This window comes from Seriola lalandi, unplaced genomic scaffold (assembly GCF_002814215.2).
Source record: "Seriola lalandi dorsalis isolate HSWRI2012SDOR001 ecotype SW California unplaced genomic scaffold, Sedor1 jcf7180002054443, whole genome shotgun sequence".
NCBI classification, from domain to species: Eukaryota; Metazoa; Chordata; class Actinopteri; order Carangiformes; family Carangidae; genus Seriola; species Seriola lalandi.
In genome coordinates, this window is record NW_019524996.1 from 683,000 (window position 1) to 700,482 (window position 17,483).

General features: G+C 41.3%; 1 protein-coding gene across 1 annotated transcript in view; it reads right to left on the minus strand.

Annotated features, from left to right (window-relative positions):
• Positions 1-1,033: 1,033 nt before the first annotated feature.
• plcd3a (phospholipase C, delta 3a) overlaps positions 1,034-17,483 on the minus strand; it is a 23,289-nt gene continuing 6,839 nt past the window's right edge. Inside the window, exons 2-15 of the mRNA XM_023410983.2 lie at positions 15,485-15,652; positions 9,896-10,124; positions 8,446-8,575; positions 7,623-7,848; positions 5,963-6,164; positions 5,691-5,835; positions 5,256-5,408; positions 4,955-5,107; positions 4,709-4,859; positions 4,438-4,554; positions 3,982-4,160; positions 3,052-3,187; positions 2,589-2,738; positions 1,034-2,498 (exon numbers count right to left, since the gene is read on the minus strand). Coding sequence (XP_023266751.1) covers positions 2,356-2,498; positions 2,589-2,738; positions 3,052-3,187; positions 3,982-4,160; positions 4,438-4,554; positions 4,709-4,859; positions 4,955-5,107; positions 5,256-5,408; positions 5,691-5,835; positions 5,963-6,164; positions 7,623-7,848; positions 8,446-8,575; positions 9,896-10,124; positions 15,485-15,652 — 2,282 coding nt within the window. The 3' untranslated portion in view covers positions 1,034-2,355. The remainder of the gene's footprint in view (positions 2,499-2,588; positions 2,739-3,051; positions 3,188-3,981; positions 4,161-4,437; positions 4,555-4,708; positions 4,860-4,954; positions 5,108-5,255; positions 5,409-5,690; positions 5,836-5,962; positions 6,165-7,622; positions 7,849-8,445; positions 8,576-9,895; positions 10,125-15,484; positions 15,653-17,483) is intronic.

The window sequence follows — 17,483 nt, forward strand, 5'->3', positions numbered from 1 at the left end:
TTAAACCGATGTCCACTATTAACACTGTCATAATAATGTTCATATGAGCTGATAAATAAGGCAGCGTTTATGAAGGGTAAAGTTCAAAGTAACTCTAAATCTTATTAATCATTGATTTTAGCTTTATAGATCAGTCATTACGCATGAATAAGAAAAACTTGCCATAAGTTTAATTGATAGAGGGACAAATGAATGTTAATATTGAATGAGCTGACACAAGGGGACAATATACCTCTGTCCAGAATTTATTAGCACATATAGAGGGGTCATGTAGGATCCTGCTGGTCTGCTCAAAAATTGTAATCAGACTGTAGATATCCACCTTATATTTAACCATGAAGTTTCCAAACCAGCTGATAATATCAGAAGCTCAAATAGGATGGTAAAAAACAAAACAAAAAAACAACAATGTCATTTTGCTGCAGACATCAAAGTCTCTGAAGGTAATGCCTATGTTTATAAATGTGGACTATTTGATATTATCTCATTCCTGTCATAGAGCCCTGTTGCCCAGAAAACTATTAAAAAGACATCAATGAGCCACAGTCACTCAGAGACACTAGTTTGAGACAATCCTGTAGACACTGTCCTGCTGCTAGTTACTCACCACAGCACCGAATGTGTATTAATCCGCCACTGGAAATAATCCCCAACAATATACATAAGCTCCTGTTTGAGTAATTGTTACAAAAAAACAGTGCTCACTTGTTTCTGGAAATTATTTGGTGTTTTTTTTTTTTTTTTAATATTGAAGCATAAATTTGTGACACATTTAGGAAGCAAAGAGATTTGAGCCGAGAAAGAAAGTACTCATTGTTGAGTGTAAACCAGATTTATCCTTTGACACTTAAAACTATAGACTTCACGATTAAAACGATTAATCACTTTTGCCTTTCTCTACACCACACACACACACATACACACACACACACACACACACACACACACACACACACACACACACATACACACTATCTCTCTTTATGTTTATAGCATTTGCAAAAACAATAACAAAAGGTCTCACACAGTGATGTGTAATTAGTGTTTTTATGAAAACAGTATTTTGTCTTGTATACAAGTGCCTTTCACATGACGTAGGCCACAAGCTTTAACACTGCAAAGTCGTACTTCACTCATCATTTGGTACACACTAGAGTTATTACTGAAACCTGGAAACCCATCCTGATCTTATATACTGCTATTACAGTAATCCACGTGCAGCACCTTTCATTACTGAACCGCTTTATCATCAGGGAGTCTCCTTGCATTTAACAACTCACTGTAGCCTGCAGTAATTTGCTGGTTGTCTTTGATTGTTGCAATTAGTGTTTAGCAACAGTTTACAAGATCAGAAAGTAAAGACAAGAAATGGCAAAAAAAAAAGTAATAATGCACGGTGGTCAATAGAAAAGAGGCAACATGCAAATATCTTCAGAAGTCAAACACAATTTAACTAAACACATGATTGTGTGTGAAATATCGCTGAAGCAAATACAACAATTAAAATGTTTAAGAGCATAAGTAAACATACGTAAATCTGCAAGTTAATACAATTTATATTTCAAGTTCATTCGTAAGTTGGTAAGTGTAAATACTGTATATTGTCATTTGTCTCCTGAGAGAAATTAAAAGTGCCAAGAGTATCTGGAGAATCAAGTAAGACTAACTATTAGAACATTTGTTCAACCGTCACAATACAACCTTAGGCAATCACTGGCACAGTGTTACATCTGTATTACATCACAGTTAGCACTGAAACATTAATTTGTAAAACAATATTTATCATTTTTTAATCACAGCTAGTCATGCTTAGATTCCTTCTAAGACCACTTATCAAAGCCTCCGTTAAGTAAGAGCTACTTTTATTAACCTATCCTCATTTTATAAGTTAAAGCCAAATTCAAATGTTAAAAAGTTTCTAGAATTAAAAATACATGATGACGATGAAATGCATCTTAAATGGGACACCGTCCTGTATGAGAGTTAACAATATTTAAATTGTTTTTTGTAAAGAGTCCCATATCAGTGTGTTTCATGAAGCACAATCCTCAGTGCCCTGTTTTCAGAGCAATCAGCACTGATAAGACCAGATACTCCCACAGTGTTTCATGGATTCATTATCCAGCTCGAGGCGATTCATTTGCTGAGAGCCGGCATGCCTCTTCATCTCTGATAAACAACATCTTTTGTTCCTGCATTGGGAAGTGGCTCAGTGTAAATTGGACCACTTGAGGTCTGGACCGGGAGACCGGCTGGCAGCAGCAGCATCAGTCTGTCTGTCCTCCCAGTCAGAGCTTTTTTTCCAAAGCCCTTTGTTGTCAGAATATGCAGCTTCCTATCTGCTTCAGATGAACGTCATGCCATGCCTTTGGCCATGGCCATACGCTCGGACACAGTTTTGATGGGAACTCCTTTGCGGCTCACTTTGACGTGGATAAAGAGCGTGGCGGGAGACAGACTGGAACCATCTGCCTTTAATAAGTGAACATGTCGATAACCTGAGAAAAGAGAATACAGCACACACATTACACAGAGCACGCAGCAGTGCTGGATGTTTTATAACACGTACAGCAGATTTTTATGAGCACCTGTGCGAAGGCTTGTGAACGGTAAAGTGAACTGCCCCACAAAGTCATTTTTGGCCGTGTGGTCATGGTCTTCCACTACGAACCGCACCAGGGCCAGATCAGGGACCTGCAGCTGGAAGCTTAGAGTGCATTCCCACCGCGGGTTAAAACCTGTAGAGGGCGCACAAGAGCTGTAAATAGATCATCCAGTACTGTACCTTTCAAACAAACTAATCATGGCGCTGGACAGGAAAAGCTCCTACAAAAATATGTCAAAGATCTGCGCTGCACAGAATCAGGCACAAAGAAGCTGATGGATATCATGTGTTACCTCCTGCCTTCACAGGCTAAGAAAAAAAAAGACTATAATGAATAAAAAACATTGCAGCATTACAATATTCTACAGGAATAATTAATCATAAGCTAAAAACATCTCTACAACTAATAATGTAAGGTTTTTACTTTCATGAAATCCCTAAATTACCGTTGTTGTCAATGCGGTGTGTTTTGTCTCGTGTATTATCGATAGCCACCCCATGAATTTCCACCCACACTTGTGGATCCACAATGGAGCTCGCCTTTTCTGTGTTGATTTTTGGCAGCTGCTGTGCGGATATTATCTGTCGAGCAAAATGCAATCAGTCAGTTTTTTGCGCATCAAACTCTGGTTGGAAATGTATCAAAATGATATTGTTCATTTTATTTGTACAAACCAAATTTGCAAAGGGCTTTACAGTATATAAGATTAGATGATTTTAGATCCTTGAGAAGAAAAAAAAAACCTTTATTGGGGGAAAAAAAAGCCGACAACAGAGGAGAGACCCCTCCTCTAGGATGGAGAGACATCCAATAGATGTGGACATAAAATACTGAAATTAGACTGTGGTTAAACAAGATGACAAGATTGTAAACATACAGTGTGTGAAGATTTGGATCCAGGAAAACAAAGCATTTCAAAATTGCATGGTAATACATCAAAAAGCTTAAAACTTTGTTCTGTGTCAGACAAAAACAAACTCCCATGTTATATCAAATTATCATTAAGTAGCAATAAAACAGTGGCTCTTGCTCACTAGCCTCTTTTTAACAGAGACCCTGCTATACTGCCGTTATGAAGACCCTTCATTATGCTGCCTTTGCTCTTTTACTGTGAACCAAACAAAGCCGTGTGTGTGATTTTAGATAGCATGATGGTGTTCCACAATGTGACACAACAGCATTGATGTCTGTCACGCAAAGCCGGCTCTCACTTTTATACAGATGTTGATCCGGCTCTATGACTTCCTCCGCTGGCAGTTTAAAGGTGGAACAACAACGCCCCCCCCCCCATTCTGTGTTCATACCTTTCTATACATTCCCACCTTGAGCAGGCAGTGTAAAACGGCCAACTGTTACTGAACAGGTTACCACTCACTCTTATAGTCAGTTTGGTGGGGATGTGCCCGGGGCCTCCTCCCGTGATCTCTGGGTTAAAGTTGCATGTGTTGCTGCACAGGAAGCTGGGTTTGAGGACGTATCCACAGCGACCGTTGGGAAGGAAGCGACCCTGGTTCAGGTCCATCTGCTCCCCTGGTGTCTGGAAGTTCAGAGCCACTGCACAGCACAAAGAGGAGATCGGAATCAGTAACACGGCAAACCCCAATCGCAAACGTGCTAACGGACCGCATTTCAGCATCAGTGAGCATTGAATTACAGTCAATGAATCAGTGGCCAGTGACATCAACGTGCTTTGATGTGGCAGCACTTTGTAGAAATGAAAGTCAGTATAAGAGTTCCTTGGCTCTTACTGACCGCGCAATGTTTTTCAAACAAATTGACGTCATTTGCTGCCATCAGAAAAGCATCGTAGCTTCTAGGCTGGAGTACTAACCCATCTGGCAGCCACCGTTCCACATTTCCTGAGGATCATAGTTGGATGATTGGAGGCGCTGGCCGGAGGGGTAGATCCGGCTCAGCTGCCTGCTGTTGTGTCTTACAAAAAACTTTCCTGCAAATGAAAAAAGAGAAAAAAAAACACATACCGTGATACACTGGAGTGTGATTATATTTTCTGTAGAATCAGCTGCAGCGAAGCAATGTCATAAAATCTTTTTCGACTCTCTCTATGTAATGTCGAGATGCAACTATGTGCACCGTTGTACCCGAGTCTTTGATGAGCCTGAGGGCTTCACTTTCAGAGAAGGAGGACATTTCATTTGGTGGTTTTTCAGAAGGATTTTCAAAGCCACGGAAGGGGACGCTCCTGCAGTACACCACCAGAGCTGACAGCTCAGGGCTCAGTTTACAAGATACCTGGAGAGGGCAAATGCAAACGTACAAGGCAATTGGTAGATTATCTACAAAACATTCGGCTTCCCAGGCTTAATGACGGGTCTTCATGAACTGACCTTTGCTGGATCCTTCTTGGGTGTGTTCTTATTGCTGGTCGCTAGTTCGTCTTCAGAGCTAGAGGAGAAGCTGGCACAGCTGCCTGTCTTGCCCAGCTGGCCAAGGTGAGGAATCTGCTTCTTCCCTTTTACCAGAATACGCCCCTTCAGCTCCTGCAGCGAAGGTTATTGTAACAAATTACTTAATTAGAAAACCAGACAGCCAGAGGTCTTTGAAAAAGGATCCAGCTATATGTGTGTGTGTGTGTGTGTGTGTGTGTGTGTGTGTGTGTGTGTGTGTGTGTGTGTGTGTGTTTTGTACCTCGGGAGATGGCAGATCTTTCAGCGGGTTGTCACTAAGGGGCTTTGTGAGCAATTTGCTGCCGAGGATGGTGCAGAGGTGTCTGGCCATCACAGCCTGCTGCTCCACAGAACAGTGGTTCTCCAAGGATAGAATTAGAGGGTATGGGGAGGCCTGCAGGGAGGAAACACAGGAAAACTTCTTATGCCAAACCATTAAAATGTAATTAGATCACATAATAGCAAAGCAGGACCTAACAGTGTAATACTATATGTATGTCAAAACCAAAAGACCACAGGGTTGCGTCAGAGCCAAGTATGCAACCATAAGAAGTGCAAGGCCAGATGCTGACTGACTTGTCACTCATTTCATTATCGTTAAGGAGGAGCAGCGTGCACACTCAGTCATAGCTGAAGATTTACACCAGAAAAAGATAACAAATGAAGTTGCTCTTACCTTGAAGGCGTACTGGGCGATGGTTTCAATCACTTCCTTAAAGGGCACTTTGGAGGTGAGAGTGTGGCCGTGGTAGATGACAGGTTCACCTTTATCTCCATCCCAGCAGTCCAGCTCCACACAGCGACAGCCATTATTCAGAGCCCTGACAGACGACAGACACAAACTTAACATCACGCCACAGGACGATCTTTGCGAGTAGGTTTCTGGAAGGATTAATGAAACATGAAGTTTGCTTTTTGATGGTGTTTGATGGGTCAGCGTCAAAGTACCTGATGTACGGCTCTGTGCTGCTGGCGCTGGTGACTTGGTCCTTGGTAAGGTAGGTGTTGTGCGACGAGGAGATGAAGTAGTGAGCCAGGGGGCGGCTCATGTCTTGATGGACTCTGGCGTGGTCGGGGTTAAACACATCGTTCTCCAGCGACAGCATGTACATGGTGAAACCATTCTGGGTCATGAACAGGTTCGTCTGAGCTGCAATAAATGGCAAAGTGTTTCCGTCAGGTCGCTCATCTTTTAGCAGGTTTAACAGCAAAACCGGAAAGAGTTTTGGTGCGTTCCACTTGAACCAGGGAGTCAGATTTTCTGAATTCATGGTCAGAAATTTCAACCGGTACGCCCCCTGAAGTCGGATTTCCGACACCTACACCTAACTCATAATCCAAGATGGCTGCTCAACAAAAATGGCAGCTGTAGTAATGTATAGTTTGTTTGAACTTCTGTCTTATTTGTGTCTCATTAAATCAGTCGTACACAGAGATCTGTCCAACCTCTATTTGTGGACATGCTGTTATGGTGTATGAGGAAAATCCTGTATCAACTGGTATTGTTAACAATATGAACAATAAGGAAGCAGCAACAATAGCAAGCTTCCGGTTTGTTTTACTGGAAAGCAGTCAACTTGGGTGTGACAACATTCCCAGCTCCGACATCCAACATCCAAGGTAAATAGAAGGCCTCATTTAATTAAAGGGTTTAAACAACATAAAACAGGACAAGGGTCGATGGTTGACAATCTAAGCCATGAGAAGGTTCATACTAAATCGCAGCTTCCTTTTCTCACAGGAATTGAGCTTAGGAACAAACAAAGTCATGTTTATTATTTATTTTGACATAATTAATTCTAAGCTGTTTGTCTCATTGTTGTGGTTGTTGTTTCTGTACTGCGCTTCACTTGGCAGTCTACCAGTGCTGAAATCATTGCACTCACTAGCTCCTTTATTTTATTTTTTACAATTTATAATAGTTATGTTTTCCAGATACGATTATTTTCTAAATTTAAGAAAATTATGCATTTCTTGTTTTTATATTCAAATCAAATTCAAAGATTCTCTCTTAGTCATCAAATCTTCCACTCATTTAGTTAAAATAACCTCTTCCTTAAAGTGTGATTATGCAAAATATGAGAAAACAAATAATATAGTCTTCCACTAACAGTTAACAGTTGAACTCGTAATGCACCATTGCTCAAATCAATGCACTATTTGGCTTTGCTACAGCCTTCCTTTATTTTGATTACTTGGTCTGGTATGACCTAGGAACATTATTGACATTATGACTCTTGGTAGTAGTTTCATATTTAGCATTATCTCAATAGTCATTAACCTGCTGACTGCAGATTTGTTTGTTATTATTTATTATAGGTTGAAGAAATATATAAAACCTTTTTGGCCTTTTGTCTCAGTGATCATAACTATATAATAAATATATTCTGTTAATCATGAATTTCCCCTGGGAGAAAATAAAGTATCTATCTATCTATCTATCTATCTATCTATCTATCTATCTATCTATCTATTTATCTTTCATGGGGATAAGCTAAATCACTATTTTGTCAGTCGGCGGACGGCAGCTAGAGGGACATTCAGTGTTTATATTAAAATGTTGTGGGTTCTTCCTTCCAGTCCTTTAATGACTGTTTACAGGACCTACCCCAGTCATTGAGCTCATAGGTGTGTATGAGGCTCTGAGCATGATTCAGCGAGGCGTCCTCGCCTTGGTCTCCCAGGAAGTCGCGCAGCTCAGCAGTGGACAGCACACAACCATTACTCGAATAGTGCCTGAACACGGCATCCAGCTCGGGCCGTCGCAGCAGCTCCCTGCAGAACTCCTCTATCTCTATATGATCTAGACGGCCATCGCCGGATCGGTCACACCTCTGGGACACAGAGGAGAGTGATGAGTTAAAGAAAGTCTAACAACAAATCGAACACACAGAGAGAAAAGATAGACACACATCAAACACAGTATGTTTTTGTTTTGGGAGTGTTTCATATTCCCTGCGGGGAAAGCATCTCCATAATAATTCAATCCATCTGTGCACACTTACATTAAAAAATATGGCTCTCTAAGGAGGGTCAGTATTTGGAAACTGCATCGGGAAGGAGCATAAAAAACAACTATTCAGCTGTAATAGAGAGCTGGGGGACATAGCAGGCGGTAATCCCCCACAATAAAGAAATAACTGGCTCTTGATTTGTTGTGGGGAAGATAAGAAGGAGGGGATAAAAATGAGGGGGGGGGGGGGGGGGGGGGGGGCTGGCTTGCCGCTGGCTTGGTAATTGAACACAGACTCCAGAGTGTCAGTGGAGCGACAGTGATACCACCCTAACTAAGCAGAAGTGTGACCAGCTCTACATCTCTGTGCTTCTCCTCTCTGTCTTCTGACAGTCGCACGCTCGTTCACAATTCAGCTCATATGAATGACACATTGCACTGATGTTGTACAGGAACTACAAACTCACACGACCCTGACCTTGAATAAACAGCGGGCATACTGCTCACTCAGGTCAATGTTGATCATCTGCAGCAGCCGTTTGACTTCATCGTAGCTCATCTTGCCGTCTTGGTTCTGATCCGCTCGCCTCAGGTAGCCTCGGATCCAAGTGCAGAGAGTTAAGGAATAAAAACCAGACTAAGACTTCAGACTTTACTTTTTGGCTTCACGAGGTGCAGCGATACACACAGATCTTACACATAGTGGGATTATGCATCCGTATGTGTGTGTTGTCGTCTAGGAGAGACATCACACACTCTTTGCTCTGTCGTATTGTGGCATTTCATTTATCGTATGATTGTACGTTATGTGTCGGTCAAACCTTTGACTCTGTACCTGTGACTAATAATGTGTACTAATAAACATTTACATTAATGTGTGCAAGCAGGCAGAAAGGAAAGTGGCATTTAAAGGGCAACTTTTACACATCAAAGTCTGTTTACAGTTGCTGGGGAGTACTACTGCACACGTGAATAAAAGTTGCATTGTGGGTAATGTAGGCATTATCTCTGATTCTGCTGCCTCCATTTTGATCCTATTTAAAAAAAAAAAAAAAATAGTTAAAGGAGTGCCATGCTTAAACGGTGGAGTACTCTTTTAAATCAGGTGATTTCCATAATTCAGGTTAAAAAATTTCACACATGGACAGTTTCACTTTGCACTAAACTATAAACAAATCAAAATGCAGATGTTTGGCCCCATATAGTGAAAGGCATAATCCACCATCTGTCGATGCCAACATTGTTTAACAGCTCCAAAAGCCAAGAGTTAAAACTGTTGCCTCAAAATCTCTTGAAATGAATCAAATGATAAGTTGTTTGTTTGTTCAGAGAGATGCATTCACACTTTTAATAACACCTCTTGTTTCTGTGCAGGTAGAATGCAATTATCCCTTTAGACAAAAGCATCTGCAAAATGGATATAATATAATGTCACTGTGTGAAAGAGTCAATAGCAACAACAGACTAATTTTACTCCACTGTGCAACACAGAGAGCCCACACCTTCACACTTTAAACTGTGCAAGATAAACATCACCTAAGCTACTGACAGTCTACAGAATGAAACATTATAAACAAGATGACACGACTGCATTTGAGAAGATAATGTCCCTGATGATTTATATGTTCACAAAGCTAAAATGTGTCAGAAGTAAAGAGAGGAGGAGGGGTTATCTTCATGTTATACTCTGCTTGACACCTACACTACACATATTATCCTCTGGCTATGAGGGATTGTAATTAACAGTGATAGTCCTGCTATATTTAGAGGGAGCTTTTTTATCAAGTCATTACTGATCACCTTAGCTATGCTGTGGACGTGGGACGGCACATGTGACAGCGGAGTCAGTCGACATAGCAATGCTGCCTCAGCTACGCTATATTTATTCACTATAGTTATTTTAACATATCGGGAATTGGGCAGGATATTGGTCCAGTTTCTCCTTCTGAGTCATGTTGGCCACTCGCTCCTTTAACGTGCGGAGCCCTCGCACCCAGCGCTGGGCTTCAACCTCACAGGGGCACATCAGGTCCAGGCTCTTCCTGGCTCCCCTGAAGACCACCGTGAAGCACCGGTTATCCGGCACCGACCCGGACAGCCGCCTCAGCGCCTCGGACTGGCAGCCTTCGCGCACACACTCCACCTCCGTCACTGCGACTGGGAGAGGAAAAGAGAAGAGGAGAGTTACGGCTAAAAACGTTCCTGTGTTGTTGGGCTTTGGGCTGGACAACAGCTCATGGAGGCAGAGCGGCTAAAGGTCAAGTGTGAGGTGTTTTTTAGGGAATCATAAATCCCACCAAGGACAGCGTCAAAGCAATGTGATTGTAAAATATAACACGCCATATAGTTGAACTATCCACTGAACAGGGTTCTCAACAGGATAAATTTAACCTGCAGCTTTATGACTTTAACAGCGCACAAACTGACCAGCAAGTGAAAGCTGGACCTTCTGTTTGTGCCTGTCATCCCATCAGCCATTAAGCCTGTTATTTTTTAATGAAAAGCAACTTCACTGCCTCATCCTGCCTTTGTGTCTGCATGTGGGTTCTTTCCTCTTGTGTTCTTGGCTTGAGTCATAACAGGACATATTATATATTGTTTGAAAGCTCTAGGTCTCCTGATTCTATCTGTGCAAAGTATTTTAGGATGCCTATATCACAGACCCCACCCCTCCACATCGAAGTGTTTGGCACATATATGGTACTAGTACTGCTGGCTTTATTTAAACTTTGTTTCTGCTTCTGTAACTTGGTCCAGTATCTCTTATACCCGTTCAGTTACCTTTCAAAGGAGACTTGGGTTGTGACTATGATCCAAAGCGCTGAAGAACTGTAACCTTTTATTTTTTCGGTACATTATTTTCAGGCTTCTGAAGCATCTGGCTACAGGTTAAGCACATATAAAGTTGTGTATATTAGCATGCTAACATTTACAACATTTAACGTTTTGCAGGTATTTATTCATAAACCGAAGCAGAGTTGCAACTTTTAGTCAATCGATATGTTGACTGAAAGAAAATTAACCGCCAACTCTTTTGAGCATTGATTACTTCTTTCGCAAATTTTTCAAAAAAACAAAAACAAATATTTGCTGGTTCCAGCTTCTCAAATGCGGGGACTTAATTTTGTTCATTTCTGATACATGACAGTAATTCATTTATCTATTTTGTTTTGGGCTGTTGTCCGGAGAAAAGCTATTTAAAGATATCACCGGGATGATGTGATGGATTTTCACTACTTTTTGATGCTTCATAGATTAAATGATTAATGAAAGAGTAATCAAAACAATAATTGTTTTTGTTGATTAAGCGCTGATGAAACAATTCTTAGTTTCAGCCGTAAACCAAAGGTAAAGATTGCAATTTTCATCTGATGATGATGGTGCTGGATTAAAACTCAAGAGGATTCATCCTCTTAGGACCATGAATGTGTGTAGCACATTAATCCATCCAGCAGTGGTTCAGAGTTTGACTTCCCTGTCGGTTAGTGAAAAGTTTTCAGCCTTTCTGTGTCTGCTAAAGGAGAATCATTCTTTGGAAGGACTGAGCACCACCATGCAAATACATATACATCCTCTAATGGGAGGTTTTGTGTGGGTCTGATTTTGTCTGAGGAGTCAGAGTCCAAAAAAGGGGTGTGAAATACAACTGTGTGATCTGTTTATCTCATATTTGCAGAGCTGTGAGTCCGGGCAACACTTGCTGCCCAGAAGCGACAGCCAAACACACACACACACACACACACACACACACACACACACACACACACACACTGGCTCCTAACTGATCCTGACACAACAAGTTTGTTGTGCACAGGAGCTCGTCTGTTTCTGCTCTGGGATGCCTGCAGTGTGGCGATCACTCTGTCGGGCAATAAGCAACGTCTGCCCTGACAATAGCCTCATTCTTTTGCTGGAGGTCATAAAAGCCTCTGCTGTCCACCTCTTCAAAATTACTCCACATTCCTCCTTTTGTTTTCTATCCCAGAGCCACGACAAAAGTAACATGTATGTGTGTCCATGGAGAGAGGAACAGCAGAAATGCTAAGTGCCGTACTCGATGCCAAGTGTCTCTGAGCATGAGACACTGAACTGCAGGTGTCAGATCACACTGGACCTGGAGAAGAGCTTGGAAAAGAGGAACCGAGCCAAGACTCCACCCAGGGCTGTCACACACACACACACACACACACACACACACACACACACACACACACACACTCACACACACACACACACAGACATATACTCAGCAGCCTCCCCATGTGGCATTATCAGTCCATGTCTGCAAAAATGATGACCCTGTGCTCTCACAGCTTGTTGTCATCATTGTAAGAAGTGTTACACGCCGCAACTCGTCCACTCTGTCTATTTCTGGCACGGCTGTAGCACAATCAAGACGGCCTTCACCACCCGCTGACCCACAAAACTTGCCCACCGACCCACCCGCCCGCTCCGTTAAGGGTAGCGGGGGTTAGCATTAGGGAGACTGATCGCCTGCGTGTCAGCTGACACGTTTCCACCTTTAACCCCCTTTCACTAAATCAACATTACAAAACAAGATTTAGCTGCAAACATTTGAAATGCAATGTAAATGTAAGATTAAATAAATCTTTTAATCTCTTTGTTTAAATAAGGAAAATATGATGCAGAGAAAAGCCTCGGCTGAGGTTTCAAGAGCTTATTTGTTCCTCTTAAACCACCATCTTCTCAGCATGTATATCATTGTAGGCTGTCTTCCTGTTTTATTTACTCTTCCTGATATTTGTTGCCCTGTAATTTAGGCCACTGGTGTAACTCTGAGAGGCTGTAACAGTGAGCACTATCAAGATATGTGTCCTACACCTGGATGCAACTTCCCACCACAGCTGGTACAGGACTCAAAGTTTAAATCAATTGGTGCAGTTAGACATGAATAATGCGTGAGTCCTGAAATGACATACAATGTAAATCAAGTTCTTCTGTCACCACGATTTCCTCACTGAGAACAAATGTGCATTTACACTTTAATTATTATCCTCATGCCTGATGCCTTAAATACTCCAGAGGGGGAAATATAATATCACCAATTACTCTCACAAAACAGCATTTAAACAGCTTGTCATTTTAATCTAGGAAACCTAATCTTGTGTTTCACATTGTATTAATACAGGGTTTACCATTATCAGACTTAGTCTAAGGGCCTAATGAATGAATGGAAATGGAGGGGGGATAATGAATCGGATAGAATATAAGAAACATGCACAATAACAAATAAGGAATGACAAAATAATGGTTGTCTAATATTTGAGGACGGGACGATGTTCATTACATCACATATTCTTTTTGAACGGAGAGCATACAAGTGTAACTATGGTCATGCCATTAAGCTTTGTTTTCAGCCTTAATGTTGCTAGGCTAGCAAGTGTTTGTAGTTTCTGCTCATAGGCCTACAGCTCTAAAAGTGTTTCATGAGCCCAGTGTGACCTGAAGGTGTGTCTGAAGGCTGCTGTTAAATAAAACCACTGACAACAAGTACATAGCGTCTCGTCATCTTGCCTGCAGAAATGAATCAGGGAGAAAATCTGTCCAACAGCTAAGAATTACAGTTGTCACAGATGATGAGCTCGAAAAGACTGAAAGACGTTAAGTGTCAGAGAAAATTATTCTGAGAGAGGAATGAGATCTGGTTAGTGGCTACACCCACTGAGAGAGTGAGCTGTCCACAGAACTATTGGTAAGTAGCCTGATACATTGTCAAAGATCTCCTGCGAGGATGACAAAATCTTATTTTGTATGGTGCACAGTGCGATCTCTTACGAAACTGCGAAAGATTACTTCATCAGTGAACATATTTGTTTCACTTTTCTTCTTGGAAAAGGTAACAGTACAAAATGGTGTGAAAATGCAATTTTTAGTCTTATTTTCTTTTTGCCCACTGGAAACATAAAGAAAAGTCATCTAAGTTATAGATGCACAAGTGAATGGGGAAACATTTTCACTGTGCACTTTCAGCCGACTGTAAGCCCGACCACTAGTGAAGCAAACTGCATTTAAAACCTGTGTTGGCTTCTTCCTAATTTTTGTTTCTGTTTTCTGATGGAAACCATTAAACCTCTCATTAAACTCTCCTTGTTTCCCCTTTTTCTTCCCTTGTAGAAATTTTAAACAGGAGGAAAAAGAGATTCTTGTCACTGCTAAGGAATAGGCATTGATGTGCTTCCTCCAACGCCAACAACGTTTTCACGTGGTCTCCTACATGCCCCTCATTCCCCCCAAACAACGAGCGTCAGTTCAGCCAAATTATTAATGAATCTAAATTTCCCACTGACAGTGATGTCTGTGGATTATTCCAAGTGGGAGAAAACTTTCTGTTTTGTTAGGCAGGTGCGTAGGAACAGGATGAGGATCCAAAGTGGCAATCAAAAAAGCCATTTGCCTCATGAAGGTCTAGGACAGAAACATTGCAATAAATTGTTTGCTCCAAGTTAGACAGTGTGTGGGATTTTTTGATTACCACTTTGAATACCATTCACCTGAAAATCTCTTCTTCTGTGAAGGCACAGCATTATATGGTTTTTCAGATGTAATTTGGTGCTTTAAGCACCACTAACAAAATCCCATTCAGCTCCACTGAAACCAGGGTGGTGGAAAAAGTCTCAGCAGCTGATATTTCAAAAACTTGGCAAATAAAGCTGAAACTATTTGCTATGGCTTCATACCACCAGGGCTAAGTAGGAATATTTTTGTGCAAATTTGGGTGACCTGACCATTTGATGTATTTCATGCCTTCTAATTCATCTTTGACCAGATTTGTAAATCATACAAAAAGAGCTTAGAAAAAGATTAGAAAAAAAAAAAAAAGACAGGATATCTTCCACAGTTCACTCTCTGTACACTGTGGGAACTGATGTCATTACTGAGCTCATGCCAACTTCACCTTCTGAATCATACGTTTACATGTCAGCTCAGCACAGCAGAAGTGAGCCAGCATATTGTCTCTGTCCCTTCACAAGTCTACGTATATTTTTGTTTGGAAATGGTACATAAATCAGACACGATCAGTAGTCAGTCAGGCTGCGAACCCACGATTATTCTCCTCGCTCACCAAGGAAACAAGCAAACCCTTTAACGTTGATGAAAGTGTATGAAGTAGAGCCAAGATAAAACAGCTCAACAACTCTAAACAATAAACAGGCTGAATGGATGCACTGACTCACACCCTGGTATGTAGTGGACTGGACTGCAAGGCCTGCCTGTCCTTAGATGTGTTTCCCTCCAGGCAAAGATCTTTTTCTCCATATCTGACGTTGCTTAAGTTTTCCCTCTTTTCATCACAGAAGAGTAATTGCAATGCACGAATGCTCTCACTTTCAGTGCTCCGTAAACCACCTCACTTCTCATAACTAACTCCCTTTTGGTCCTTTGCCTCTTTTCCTTAAAACCCTCCCTCCTGACTCTCCTCAAAGCAGGCCACACACAATCTGAGCTCTGCTTACCGCACCTCCACGACCTTAAAGCCAAGTTTCGATCACACTTACACGTCTGCTGGGCTTTGGCTTTGCGGGAGCTCTTGGTGGACTCGCACCACACGGTGAGTCCGTCCTCCAGCAGCCGCAGGTTTCGGCTCTTCTGCCACCTCGGGGATCGAACTTTCACCATGTTGCAGCCCTGCATCATCGTGCGTATGTCCTCATTGTCCAGGAGCCCTGGTGAATGAGCACACACAATGACACAAAATGGGAAGTTTTTTTAACGTAAAAATAAAGTGTGATTCAGAACGTTTCACAACATGTCACTACATCATCACGAAGTTCAGTTTGACTTTGTAATGAGGTTCATCAGAAGGTCATAACTGCCCATCTTTCCTGACTATCTTGTGACAATGATGTCGATATCACAGAAAAAACACATGCAAAATGACAAGATTTATTTGCTCCTGTGAGTCAGGTTAACATCAGAGACCAAGGTGTGATACATCTGCTTATTAAAATACCACTTCACCAAACTTCAAGATTGTTTTTCCTTGACTAACTCTCATTCAACAGCAACATTTCCCTGAAAACAAACCTTGCTGGCTGACCTCACATATATAGTCAACCCCCTTCTGCTTATACCCTAAACCTGAATTTGTGTTTTATATACAAACCTTGGAGAAAATGACCAGTGATTTAGACAAAGTGTGCGGCATGAAGCTGTCAGGGATCGTCTTGAAAAGTGACTTAACAAAGTGTGTTTTCTTCCAGTCTAGACTTCAGAAAAATGACTGTAAGTTCACACTGAGACGTAACTCAGTAATGATAATTTGTGGATTTATGTCTCTCTTGGGGCAGGAGCAGGCCAGCAGGCAGCAGAAAAGGAGGCTGTTAAACTAGTTGCAGTATGGAAAGTGTTTTTCTGGCTGTATTGCTCCTGCTAGTTCTTCCTAACTGTTCCAATCAATGGAAATTGAATCAAAAATGACTCAAGCACAGTTTCTTAGAAAAACGCAGACCCTCAGAACGGAGGCATGCATCATCATTTGTTGTGAGCACTGAAAGGATCGAGGGGTTGTTATGGGGGAAAATAAAAGACGAAGGCGTAAGTTTAAGGGATGTATAGACATGGTGAATACACAATACAGGTTTAAGTTGAGAGTAAGTTGAAGCTGAGGAGTTTGGATTCACTGCGACACAGGGATGAAAACAAGTAACAATGCACTGTTTGCTGCATGAGTTATATCTGGTAAAAAAAGAAGAAGAGAAAGAAAGGTTTTATGATCACAAAGCCACATGTTTGCGCAAGAAATTCTTTTGAATTTACAAGTACAAAGCCATGAACTACATTCAGCTGAGTTCAGCTTCACAATCCTGAGGGTTTTTTCTTTTTTTTATATCATTGTACTGAATATCTTTGGGTTTTGGACGGTTGACCGGAGAACACCAACAGTCCAAATGTCCCGTTGGCGTCTGGGAAATCACGTTTTTTTTTTTTTACACTTCTCTGACTTTTTATTGACGAAACTTACTTGATTAATGGTGAAAATAATCGATAGATTAATCGACAATGAACAAAATCATTAGTCGCAGCTCTAGTGTAAAGCTACTGCTGACTTTGGACTGTAGAAAGTTTACACAGCCGTTTCTCTGACTCCAGCTCTAATGGTTCAAACATGACAGATCCACAGAGGGCTCACGGTACAATCCAATACTGTCGAGTGGACATTTCTGCATGTACAGACGTTACGAGGGCAAACCTACATCAGTGTACAAACCAGAGGTTTGGACTTCTTCAGGCTGAAACTACGATTTTCATTATCAATTAATCAGACAATTATTTTCTGGAACAATTTATTAATCAGTTGGTATTAAAATGAAAAAAATAATAAAACTGTGAACAATGCCCATGTCCAGCAACTTAAGTGATTAATTACTGGATATTTTATTACTATCTTAATGAAAAAGCTTTTCCTTATGTAGTTATTTCAATGAATTTACTGCTACATCTTCACTTGTTTTGTATTTTTGGTCATTTTTGCATTTATGTGACAGCCAGCAGGAG